This window comes from Hydractinia symbiolongicarpus, chromosome 8 (assembly GCF_029227915.1).
Source record: "Hydractinia symbiolongicarpus strain clone_291-10 chromosome 8, HSymV2.1, whole genome shotgun sequence".
NCBI classification, from domain to species: Eukaryota; Metazoa; Cnidaria; class Hydrozoa; order Anthoathecata; family Hydractiniidae; genus Hydractinia; species Hydractinia symbiolongicarpus.
This window is the reverse complement of record NC_079882.1, coordinates 4783328-4796480: the sequence shown is the minus strand read 5'-3', so window position 1 is coordinate 4796480 and position 13153 is coordinate 4783328. Positions and strand designations below refer to the sequence as shown.

Sequence of the window (13153 nt, the reverse complement as noted above, 5' to 3'; positions counted from 1 at the left end):
CTTAACTGTAAAGTAAATATTCAATCACCTTTTTAATTCAAGTATAAATCTTAAACAGATTGGTTTTAAAGTACTGTCAACAAAACATAATGCGAGAAGTATATGATGACGATCTAGCCTTATCAACTTGCTTTGTAAACCTTTTCTTTCTTTGTAATTTTCAATTCTTTTTACTTTAATAATAATAACATTCAACAATCCGATTTTTAACTAAGCTGCACCTTCTGGGTTATTATTAGCTGACTCTGGCTTCAAAGTAAAAGTGGAGAGATTTTTGTTGTAACTAGCTAACCAATTATAAATTAACCACTACCTAGCTACCAAAAATTTCTTAGATGTGTATGAGTTTCTTGTGTTTAAATGTACCTAGCTACCAAAAATCTCTTAAAAAAAAGATTTATTTTTAATTTAACTAAAGTTGACAGAAAGTTATTTTTAAAGGGGAAACTGCATACGCCCGAAAAACACAGATGTGCGACACCGGGTGTCTCTTACGGATATGCTGGTACACTTTTGGTACACTGTTTTTGTTATGACCTGGTTGTAGCCTTTTTTCAGCTAAAGTATGGATATGCGACATGTACTAGAGCGCTCCACCTGGATGTATTACATAATTTACCTGCGCTAAAGCACTCTACCTGTTCTGCAACGCCTGGTCAAGCTGCTAGCAAAGAAATAGACATTCTATCCAAAGCATAGTTCCATGTGTAATAACGTATAATTTCTTAAATAAAAATAAAATAATTTGTTTTTCTTTCTACACAGATTAAATGCAAAAGGAGTTCTTTCCCAAAATGGAATTAAACTTTACGAGAACCAACTAGTTCTGTACTAGCCTTCCAGAAGGCTGGGTATCAAAATCAACTTATAAACACACCGAGGGAAAAGCACAACAATACAAAAATATCTTTTGTTAATAAATATAAATGTTAATATCACTATCAAATATAACTTTTCGTGAACGCCAGAAATGTTGTTAACTGTTGCTGCGCAAAAAAGCATAGTGAATCAGTATCATCTTCCATTTTTTCCTCAGAAAATATACGGTAAAAAAGGTAAAGGTACGGTAAAAAAGTATGAAAAGTTATTGCAAAATTTTACAGACAAATAAGATAAAAAAAAAGGAAAAAATCTGATTGACAGAACTAAGATTCTGGCAAAGTATACCATGTACCTTCTCTCAAGGAGTAAACAAAACACAGCTTCTTTCCCAAGGCTAATTAAGGAGATAAAGTTGAACGAAACACATAATTTGACAAGTTTTGCGTCACTTACATGCCTGTTATTACATTCATGCGAGCGTGTAATTTATATTTATTTTTGTGTTCATAAAATGAGATTACTGTCTTACATTATGCGATTACGGTGCTGCGTTGCTATAGTCGTCAGTGAATTCGAATAATTAAATCAAGAGGTGCTGGGTCATAGGGAAGAAAGTTTGACTTCTTTATTTCCACACATTTTTATTCTTTTTTATTCGCATCAAATTACTTTTAGTAATCTTTTCTACTGAACGTTCGTAGAACACGCTAATACAGTCATTTACAAGTACATAATTTTGAATGATGGTGTTAGAGGCGTCATCTGTTTGAAGAATTATGTAACACTTTGTGAAATATTTAGCGCGGGAAACTAACTAATAACTCAACTCAGTCAGCCCCTAAAATATGTTTTTATTCCGTGTTTTAAGTTGGTCGTTCAAGTTTTTGTATTAAGCACCATAGAATTCGATTACTTTAACTTAGCTGCATTTAAAACAACAATTAAGTCAATAACAAAAACTTTTAAATTGCTCTGCAATTTTTGTTTAATCATCTGTGACGATTCTGTGTTTTTTTTATTTATATGTAAGCTGTGTTATGAGCATGTTAGAAAAAAGATTGAATTAATTTTATGGACGATGACGAGTTTGTGAGAAATATTTCATAACCTTTACTAGAAGTTTATATTTTCCACTATAAGAAAAAGAAAGACGTCGATAGACAGAAAGTGAATTTTTTTTGCAATATGTTTTTTCTGGTATCAGTTAAAGGCTAAGAGATCTAGACATTGGGAGCATGTTTAAGTATAACACCTGTTCAGACAACTGCTCTTTTATTTTATTTAAAGTTTCGTTTCATTACACTTTATTATGCCAGTCTTAGTTGTATTATGTAACGTTTTTAAGGTATTGCCAAGGTAGGTCAGCCATCCATATCGTATTCAAATTATTTTTTATAACCATATTGCTTTTTTATATTTCTGCTGATATGCATTTGAATATAAGGCTGAAAGATGCAAGTTGAAAAATGTACAGTACACTTTTCAACTAGAAATTTGAGAGATCAATTTTAGTCTCGATCGACAATTAAAAATTTTAGAGATATAATATCATTTGCTGCTTTGGAAGTGAAGCACCAACGTACAGATGCGCACGAGGAAATAAATATATTACAGAATTATTAAATTCCAATTAACTCGGACGTTGGACTGACGCAGGGCGTTATAGAGGAGTAGTGTTAAATGAAAAATTTACGGTAAATTTCTAAAAGCAGGGCATAATTTATATTACTGTCACTCTTATGCTAGTGCCAAGCAATAAAAGCTGTGTACCAGTACCTTTTGTTTATAATAAGTTAGAAAGATTAGTATGCAGCATCTGTAACTCTTGACAGGAAAATTTCTTTTAGATGACATAATTAGGAGATAAATTCATTATTAACACCAATAAGATGGCAGATGAGCGGACCCAGACCCATGATGAGCTGACTAAAACACCTTACTTCAAGCTAAGGAAGCGACTCCTGATCGTTGCTTTCTTCTTGAGATTTTTTGTTTGTGGAGCAGAGTACTCAGTCATCCTTCCTACAGCGTTAATATATTTGAAATCATTATCAGCTGGCTATGTCTTTATGGGTTTCGTTGTTGCTGCGTACCCGTTCGCTGCTATGATTTCTTTACCTCTGTTTGGATACCTTTATGACAAAACCAAACGTTTGAAAGAACTGCTTCTTATTTTGAATTCGTTCGAACTTATCGGAAACGTTTTATATGCACTTCCGTACTCAAAATGGCTGCCGGCAGTTGGACGTTTAACAGCTGGAATTGGAGATGGCTTTATTGCATTGACAGTGGGAGAGTTAGCATATCTCTATCCATCCTCTGAGAGGATTGCAATACTGTCGCTTATGGAGTTAGGTCGTGTCTGTGGATTAATATTGGGGCCTGCTGTAAACTTTGCTATCAATAAGAAGACATATATGATCAATGGATGGCTACTGGACAACAAGACTCTGCCTGGAGTTATAATGGCCACGTGTTGGCTTATCATGCAATTTATTACCGTGTGTTGCGTGTTTAATTTAGCGCACGAAATAACAACTAAAAGAAATTTGGAGAAAGAAATGACTGAAAAGGATCTAACAATCTCTGAAGATCAAACGTCAGCTGAATGCAGTGAGGCTACCAGTTTTAAAGACTCATGTATTCCTGATGATAGCCTTCTTTATACTGATAGTTTAGGTGATGCATCTCCAGGCTCTTCGGACGAATCCGATAAAGAGGATAAAGAGCTTCTAAGTCATAATGAATCGTCTGAAAAGAAAGATAGTGATGGTGACAAGAATTCATTATTCAGCGTGTTAAAACAGATTTACGCTTTCGAATTCTTCGTACTATTTTGTGTTGATATTGCATTATGGTATTCGCAAACCATCTTTGAGATTTTATTACCCTACATAACCGAATTCGATTACCATTGGGATCCATTATATACTGGTCTTGTGTACATGGTGGGAGGCGCAGAGCTGATTTTCGTGTTCGGAATTATAATATTTACCTCAAAAAGAGTAAATGACGTCACATGGTTGATATTCGCACTAGTTTTGACTCAACTTTCCATTGGGCTGTTAATATACGAATCAGTATTGACAGATCTTCAGCAGCGTTTCTATTTGTTCATTGGGGTATGCTTTCTAGTATTCGCTACCATACCATTAAATTTAGTGAGCACAAAAAGTCTGCTCACAAAACTTCTTCCGCAAGAAATACAAGGTACTGTACAAGGATTGTACTCGTCAGTATCCAGATTAGCACTAATAGGTGGACCAATTCTTGGCAGTGTTGTGTTTGAAAAGAGAAAACTTTATGGTGCTGTGGCATCTGTTATTTGCTTTTTCACGTTGATCGGACTATTTCTTTCACTGGGAAGGATAGAAAGACGGCGAAAGAATATGGAACGACATTTTTCCAATTCCAAAAACTAATTTTTATTATAAATTATCATTTTTTAATCCATTTTGCGTTTTTATACTTTGTATATGTTACTGATTTAGTTACGGCGATATAAAAACACATAATTTTCTGTCGCAAAATAATTTTACGGTTTGGTATTATTGACTTGTGTTTAAAGCCGGACTTTAACTTAAAAAAAACAACGTATCGTAACGTAACACTTTGGTTTTCAATGATTGGTTCAATAACTAATTCTCAATTTTTCTTAATTATTATAGATCAAGCTTGTCCAATCAAATCAACTGATTACAGCACGATACGCGTATTATTTTTTTAAATTGAAATCCGGCTTAATTTGCGTAATATTTGGGTATTGCTTTTGTGATGTTGTAGTTACAGGGTTAAAGCCTTGATAATAATTGCCCTCCCTTTTAAAATAGAATCCATTACAAGGAAGTTAATAAAGAAATTCGAAATGGTTGTTTATCTGCTGCGTTAATAATTTAGTGCAGCTGATGGAGTTGCATCGAAAGTTTCGCAAAGAAAATGGCAACGTAAAACTCCATTTTTTTCAATCATGCTAACGCTCCTTACAGCATGTTTTTTACCTACATACAAGAGTCCTCCACAAGTTACCCCACTTTTGTTGTTGTAGTGGGCAGCATGAACAAAGAGAGAATGTCCTGAACGTTTGGTAATATTTGTCTACAATTTTAACTGCTTCGTTTTGCAATTTCGCTTTGTAGTAAAAAGGACTACTGAATATAATGAAGATATCAAAATTTTTACTTTGTAATACAAATTTGATGAGAATGGCTCCCAACATATTAAATGCTTTGTTTTTATTGAAATTAGATATGAACACAGAGATGTAAAATAGCCGTTTTGCCGACAGACAGACGTATGTCGATAAAAACTAGTTCATGCTAAACCATGCACGAAATCTTCAAGCAAAAAATAACAAAGAAGATATATTTTTATCGACTGGCGTGCGAATTTCTGCGGATGTTCTCTATTTTTCCTTTTTTTTAATTTTCTGTAGTCTTCTCTATTTTCTCTATGTTAATAGTAGCCATATTTTGTCTGTCTATACTCAAGAAACATGTCGCGCTACGGAACCACGAAATGCGACATTTTATGGGTGGACGAATCCGTGGATTTATCTACGGGCTGCGGAAACACTAAATGCGATATATAAACGACGGACGACCGCGTGGCTTTTTCCACGGGTTGACGACTAGTATATCAATAATACCCGTTGTTTGTTTCTGAGCTATTTTTATAGCCGTAGTGTGTAGGATAACCCGTGAATTTATTACGGGATAACTACTTCTATATAGTAAAAGTATTCGTCCACAAAAAAATCCGTTATGCTTAAACCATGGACGAAATTTCCAAGCTACGTATATAAAATGGGACTTATTTTTATCGAACTTTGCTGAGACGGGCAAATTCCCATGGATTTTAGCACCTTTAGGGCTGTCATACATGTTAGCATATATAAAGGCCCTAAAAACTGTTACTGCTCAGCGCTGGCACACCGTGCTGTCCAGATGGTAGTTGCAGTAAAAAGGGATTGAGTTCCACGACTAGTTTGTAATCGCATTATTTATTGGAAGTAAGGTGGTTAGTATTGTTGAATAACGGTGCAACAATAACCCGATATCGGTACAACAACACATTCACATGACAATCACCTGACGATGAAGAAGTGAGGCGGAGCTAGCTAGCGAGCTAGATATACTATCTTTTGTTATTGACTAACGGCTGCAGTTAAGGGCTTTTTGATGTGGATGGGAAAAGTATTTGGTAATTTTAAATCTAGTTTAACCGTGTTCTTGTATCAAAGCATTTAGGCCTGTAAATTCTGGTAGGTGGTTCGCACAAAGAAACATTTACAGTCGGGTAAACACTTAATTAGGCGACGGTAGGCTAATTAGGGCATACCAACTATTTAGGCGACTCATTGTAGCCTAGTTAGGCCATATGTAACCTAATTAAGACATCACAATATTTAATGGCTTTTCACACATTCCTAAGAAAAAATCGCAAAAAATCTTTGTTTAGAATGGATAGTCTACGCGACCATGATTCCAAAATTGTCACTTGTGCCTCGATATGTTCGCGCAACTAAGAATTTTGTTAAAATGAAATATATAACCTAATTAGGTTAAGTGTCGGCTATTTAGGTAACATTTTCGTCCGCCATATTTATTTTTTCCCTGCGGCGTGAATGGCTGAAATCCATTATTTAAAACAACTAAGACGATAATTGGTCAAAATTATCTGCAAAGTGGACAGATTTGATTCACATAAAAATTGTAGTGCGAAACGAATAATATAATAACGAATTGAATTTATATTGTATAGCTATATCACAAAAAGATTATCGGCGCCATAGATTAGTTGTTATAGCTCTCGTACTCTATGTGCGAGACACATAATATCATGTTTTTGACTATAAACCATCCCTTAGGGGCCGTTGACAAACAGTTTTTGCCTCCGTTAAATAAAATTTTGCCCTCAACTCGTAAAGTGTTTTTTTCCAATGTGAGATCCAATAGAATTATTTCTAAAGCCTATTTTTTGATTGTAAATGGTTGCAATATTTATTTACTTTTCTTAGATGCGCTGGTGGCTGCTTCAAAAATCACCATTATATACAGCATACCTTTTTCTAATGCTCAAAAAACTGAAGCAACATTAAGCTTAGTTTCCAATAGCCTAAATTTTGTTGCACAACATGTTCACAACAGTTGCATAATAGTTACCATTACAGCTTTTTTAAGACACATCTTGTACAACAAAAACGAAACAAGAGATATTGCACAACAAATGTTGTAGAGACATAACAGACAAAAATTATGGATTTTATTTGAAACTTAAAGCAAAGTAACTAAAAAGATTTGCGAAGGAGAGAACGTGTGGCATGTTCAGTTTCATAGTTATTAGGTTTGTTTTGTATTTAATGAATGTTTATTCCCCATACAGATTTTTTGTGTGACTAATTCTTTCAATCTGTGGTCAGTTTTCCTTTTGGTTTCCTTCTGGTTGCGATGGATATTATAAGTGATTATCAGTAGGACTGTCATCAAAATTATGTTATGTTTGAGTCTTCCGAATCTGGCACGGTTTCATTTGGGGACAGTAAAAAACTGTTGAGGCTGTTCAGATCCACATGCTTAATGTGTTGTCCAACTTTCTACTAAACAGACTACTAATGTTAAATAAATTGTCTATTGTTAATTAGTTTTTTAGGTTGATGCTCGCAACTTTAAAGCACTGCCTTCTACAGACATTGCGAACATTAAAAACAATCGATTTAACATGGAAAGGAATTACAGATCAAGTATTGCATAAGCATCCCTTTTAATTGTTTAGAAGAAGTCAACTTGGGTTGAAAAGTCATGCTTTTGAATATGACTTTCATACACTTTAAGGAAAAAATTATTTTATTCTGTTTATTTCTTGCGTCTGCAAATTATTGCCAAAGGGTTTTTGGGTTAATATCAAGAACTGGCCTGTTATTGAAAAAATAATGTGAGGTAGCTTTTAATTTGAGTGATGTAACTGCAAAGAGGCGGATAACTCAAGGCACAGATATTTAAATAGCAATGTGTAAGTGGTGGGCCATCAATATTCTTTAAAATTGATTAAAAATTAAAAGAGAAGGAGCCACCTGTCAGTTGGCTTCTTTATGTTCAATGTAAGGTAACAAATTGCCAAGAACGCCAAAGTAGCTACCCTACCAAACAAGGTCAGGCGTTGCTTCTGTGGTCACAAGTTGATGAAAAATGGTCTTGAAAACCAATAAATTATGCTGTTTCAGTCATAGGAACAAATTTACTAACCAATAATTTGACTGAGTGACTGAATCATTTTTGCAGGGACTTCAGGATGGGAAGATTACATATTTTTGATGACAACCTAGGTGTAGGTCTTTTAAAATAACTTTTTTCAGTATATATATATTAGTTATATATAATATATTAATACTTTGATTTACAATTGTGCTAAACCTTTACACGTCACTTTGAAACTAAAACAGGGTCACCATTATTGTTCACTGAACCCTATTGTTTGACTTGTTTTAAAAGGAGAAATAAACAAACTAGAAAAAAGAAATGTATGTCAAAAGTGATAAATTTTGTTTCTCATGGAGCTAGAAAGTTATTATACGTTATATGATTAGACTTTTACACAACATTGAAAATAAGAATTTTTTTAAGTATATAATTACAATTAATGTGCCTATCATTACAATTAATGTGTCTATCATTACAGTACATACATACTTATTAACATGATATATTATTTGTTAATTTACATATATACAGAATCAAATGGTAAAACTATAGTGATTTAAAAGCAATTGTCCACTCTGGTCTTGCTAAATGTATTGCAGTACATATACCCAACACATATTGTCAATAAAGACAAGTCAGGTAGCTTTCAAGTATGGTTTCAGCCTTCCTACTTATTGATGAAAATAAAAAAGGTTTCTAACTTGAAAAAAAAATTCTGAGGTTTTTTTACCTTTAATAAATGTCTTGCAAGTGGGTCACTATAAATGGTAGTTTTTTGTTAAGATACATTTCACATAAAAATATCACAGAGTACCACATGTTTCTATATTGTGGAAATGCTTATACTGAAAATATCACTTTGAATCTTTTTATTTATGCTATTTCAGCGATTATATAATGGCTTTGATTTTGAGTCGTTACACCTTAAGAAACTGAAAAGTTTATTTCTGTTAGAGATTTAAAAAGAATAAAGCATATGTCTTTAGTTTACACTACATTCCTTTTTTCTTTAAACGTTATATAGATTTAATAAAAAATCGTCATAAAAGTATTTTCCATTATAGCAGTATGTTCCTTCTTATATTGCATTTTTTGTTTATTTTAACTGACTGAATTATTTAATTTTATTTGTAGATACAGAATTAAAAAAAATGAAAATTCAAATTGTTATATTTTTATTTGCCATATGTGCAGAAAGTATTAGTGGTTATGGCAGGAGAACTCCGCTTTTTCCAAAACAGCACAGGAATGTAGAAGCTCCAATTTCATACAAAACGTATTGGTATCCTCAAACTGTAAGTTGTATAAATTTTGTTTACATGTTTTTATACGTAATTTTAACTTGCTTTAAAGTGAATGACAGTAGCATGGAAATAGACCTCTCTGTTAAACTTTATTTTAGCTTGATCACTTCACGTTTTTATATCCTGATCGTCAATTTCCTCAACGATATTTGGTTAATGATCAGTACTTTAAGGAAGGTGCGCCAGTATTTTTTTACACTGGCAATGAAGGGGATATTGCATGGTTTTGCAACAATACAGTAAGTCAGTGCCAAAAAAGACTTTACAGATTTTGTACAATGCTTAAAAATCGATGGCTATTTTTTAAATGAAATGACTCTTCCTAGGGATTTATGTGGGATATTGCTCCGGAATTTAGTGCTATGCTGGTATTCGCAGAACATAGGTATTATGGTGAGTCTCTGCCATTTGGAAAAGATTCATACAAGGTATGTCGTTTGGGTAACTCATATAATAGCCACACGCATTAAGTTCAACAATGTTATTAATTGCAATTTATTACTTGTAGGATTCATTACATCTTGGTTATCTGACTTCTGAGCAAGCGTTGGCTGATTATGCTTCATTGATTGATCACATCAGAGTAAGTCGTCTAATAACTAATAATGCATGTATATAATAGTATTATTCATGCCAACACTTGTATCTAATAAAAACAATAATATCATATCTATTTTTTGCAGAAAACCATCCCAACTACAAAGAGCAGTCCATTTATTGCTTTTGGAGGATCTTATGGAGGTTAGTGTCTGCATTTAATCATTTTATCACAATGTATGCAAACTCTAACAGGATAGGAGATTATAAAAAACTAAGATATAAGAAGATATAAGTGGTATAAGAATTGTTTACTTTATCCAGGTTTTTAAAGCGTTGTACTTCCGTTAATACCTTATTTAGCTGAACTGTAATTTTGCTATCATGCCGTATCGTCAGGTAAAACAAGCTGTGTCCAGACTTTAAGTGTATTATTTTTGTAGGTATGCTGGCAGGTTGGTTTAGAATGAAATATCCTTCAGCTGTTGCTGGGTACGTACGCATCACAGATTTGTGTATTAAAATTGGATCTCGCCATCGCTTCGTTGTCTATCGGTTTTATTAAAGGCTACCATAGTGTTGCGTAATATATTGGTTTTTTGAGTGATTAATTTTAAAAATTTATAGCTAATGCGAAAAATATATAACTTATTTCTTTGCTCGAACCCCCTTTTGTTACTACTGCAGACATGTATTTTAGACACAATTTGAGCTATTTTGAGTTTGAAAAGGGTGGCAAAAATGTAAACAGTAGTTTTTTTGTTGTATAGAGCTATCGCGGCGTCAGCACCTATCTTGGCGTTTCCTGAAATGAATGACTGCGAAGTAAGTCACAAATCTGTGTATTTTGTTGTTGTTTTTGCTTTTCTTTTTGTTGTTGTTGTTATTGTTTTTTGCTATTATATAAAAATTAATATAAATTCCAGGAAAGTAGTTTTAAAAAAATATTTTACCTAAGTTATTCTATCAAATCGCAACTGATGACTTCAAGTTGAGTGGTGGAGAAGCATGTAGTTCTTCTATACGAAAGTCTTGGAATACTATTCTTAATATTGGACAAACTGGTACGTATGCAGTCTCGCAGTTTTTGTGTTAAAAAGTATGCACGAGTTATCTTTTTCTTTTTCTCTTTCATTTTTTGCTTTCAAGACAAAGTTTTCGAATTTTTATTAAATCACGCCTGAGAGTTGATTAATTAGATCTTATTTTATTTCACTTAAATATCATTCTTGCGTAAAAATTGGCATAGTAAACAAACTTACATGCTGAAAATGATAAATTTTTTCCCAATGCAGGCAAAATGGGTAAATATTTTATATTATTATATCCAGTACAATTTTTTGTCCAACTAAGTCAGAAATTAAAGTTAAAGCTCTCTATAATTCGAGTTTTGATAATATTTTTACTTTTTATTTTATTTACAGCTCCTGGTCGAACTGAAATAACAGACTGGTTTAAACTGTGTAAACCCCTGACGAAATTTGACGACGTTTATAAGCTGAATAATTGGCTCAGTGAGGTTTGGGTTAATCTAGCAATGGGTATGTTATGCTGGTTTCTGTTCATTTACCCACATTCTCTATTTACAATTAAACCTCCCCTCGAAACGCGTTTGTTTAATAAAATTTTGTTCTCTGTTTTTTGCGGTCTGTTTTCGAAATCTACAAGTTTTAATATTAAAACTTTCTTTTTGTTCTGTTGCTTTTTAATAATAAAAAGACTTAGTAGAGATCAAATTTTGGTTATTACCATGTGCTATTAAGTCAATAGAAAGTAATCATTGGTTTGTATTATTTATACTTGCCATTTTTAAAACCGATGAAGTCTTTTACTAAAAGTCCACTTTTTTCAAAATATCTCTTTTAATAATTTATACTAATCTTCTAGTTGACTATCCTTACCCCGCAAACTTTCTGGAAGATTTGCCAGCCTGGCCTATCAAGGTAAGTTTTTATACGAAGCGACTTCAACATGCAATCTAGAAAATTTCAATAAATTTGTTTTCGTCCTTTAATAAAATAAGATCAGGTATGATAATAGTTTTTGAAAAATGTTAAATCAAATATTGTGACAGCTGTCATCTCGTAACGAAGCTTTTTCCTCGATCCTTTTTAATGTTTAAGATTTTAATATTTTCGTGAAGCCTGGGATTGATGTATCATATATCAATATAGGTGGTATGCAAACATCTTCAAGATGGAAGTGCGTCAGGAGACCAGCTTGTTCGAAATATAGCAGCTGCAGCAAATGTATACTTTAACTACACTGGTACTGCTACCTGTTTGGATATCAACCAACAAGCTTCTGGAAACCTTGGTGATCAGGGATGGGACTTTCAGGTAATGACTGACATTATTTGCTTAGTTTTAGTTTTGTAAATAATTACTATGTGTTATATTTTCATTGTTATATTTAGGCTTGTACAGAAATGGCGATGCCATTATGTCAAGACGGAGTACGTGATATGTGGTTGCCTTATGAGGTATGTCAAGTCAGCTTTTTATTTGTTTAAAAAATCTCAATTTTGGCTAATAAAACCAGTACCTCGATAATAACAAAACTACCTTGTTTTAACGCAGTGGAATTTTGAGGCATTTGCTGAAGGATGTAAAAAGCAATGGGGTATAACAACACGGAAGTATTGGGCACAGTCTCAATATGGCGGATTTAATATCAACGGTGCAAGCAACATCGTATTCAGGTATAAAGCGGCAATTTAGCTTTTTTACCGTTGCATTTAAAACCATATTCTAAATGAAATTTATAAGTCACTTTCTGATTTAGCAATGGCAAATTAGATCCTTGGTCCGGTTATGGTGTTTTAAATACCACCAATCCACGAATTACAACCGTTTTTATCAAAGACGGAGCACATCATTTGGATCTGAGAAAATTGAATCCACTTGATCCTCAATCGGTCATTGATGCAAGAAATGTGCACAAGAAAAGTATTAGCTCGTGGATTGCCGAATGGCACGAGAGTCACTGAATTACTGAGAAACTTCAACATATTTCACGACTAATCATCACATTCAAATTGTTTTTCATAATAAAAGATCATCCTGAACGAATTTCACATAGCACTTTTTGTAAAAATATCATTATTTAGCTTATATTTATCGCAAATAGTTTTTATTTGTAAATTTTGCAATTTTACGTTAGAAAATAATTTTTGTACTTTTAGCTTCTGTATTTGCATTTAATGAAATCGAATTTTCAATTTGTTCTTGTTTATTTTATGTGTGCAGCAAAACCCTGCGTGTGTTTCGTCTATATAGTAATTATTAGCTGATA

General features: G+C 33.1%; 2 protein-coding genes across 2 annotated transcripts; both read left to right on the top strand.

Moving 5' to 3' along the window:
* Positions 1–2640: 2640 nt before the first annotated feature.
* Positions 2641–5037, top strand: LOC130655233 (uncharacterized). The gene has a single exon (XM_057457962.1). It carries the CDS (start codon positions 2712–2714, stop codon positions 4242–4244), a length of 1533 nt encoding a protein of 510 aa, XP_057313945.1. The 5' UTR covers positions 2641–2711; the 3' UTR covers positions 4245–5037.
* Positions 5038–9131: 4094 nt separating this feature from the next.
* On the top strand, positions 9132–13079 carry LOC130655094 (lysosomal Pro-X carboxypeptidase-like). The gene is made up of 14 exons (XM_057457795.1): positions 9132–9313; positions 9421–9561; positions 9649–9750; positions 9831–9905; positions 10006–10063; positions 10303–10351; positions 10630–10684; positions 10818–10923; positions 11284–11400; positions 11747–11802; positions 12034–12198; positions 12276–12341; positions 12439–12560; positions 12644–13079. Exons 1-14 carry the CDS (start codon positions 9170–9172, stop codon positions 12846–12848), a joined length of 1461 nt encoding a protein of 486 aa, XP_057313778.1. The 5' UTR covers positions 9132–9169; the 3' UTR covers positions 12849–13079.
* Positions 13080–13153: the final 74 nt, after the last annotated feature.

Bases quoted from the DNA above. Each gene is read 5' to 3' on its own strand.
- LOC130655233 (XM_057457962.1), top strand. From the start codon at position 2,712: ATGGCAGATGAGCGGACCCAGACCCATGATGAGCTGACTAAAACACCT.
- LOC130655094 (XM_057457795.1), top strand. From the start codon at position 9,170: ATGAAAATTCAAATTGTTATATTTTTATTTGCCATATGTGCAGAAAGT. The intron at 9,906-10,005 runs GTAAGTCGTCTA...TATTTTTTGCAG, and splicing joins CATTGATTGATCACATCAGA to AAAACCATCCCAACTACAAA. The intron at 10,064-10,302 runs GTTAGTGTCTGC...TTATTTTTGTAG, and splicing joins TTTTGGAGGATCTTATGGAG to GTATGCTGGCAGGTTGGTTT.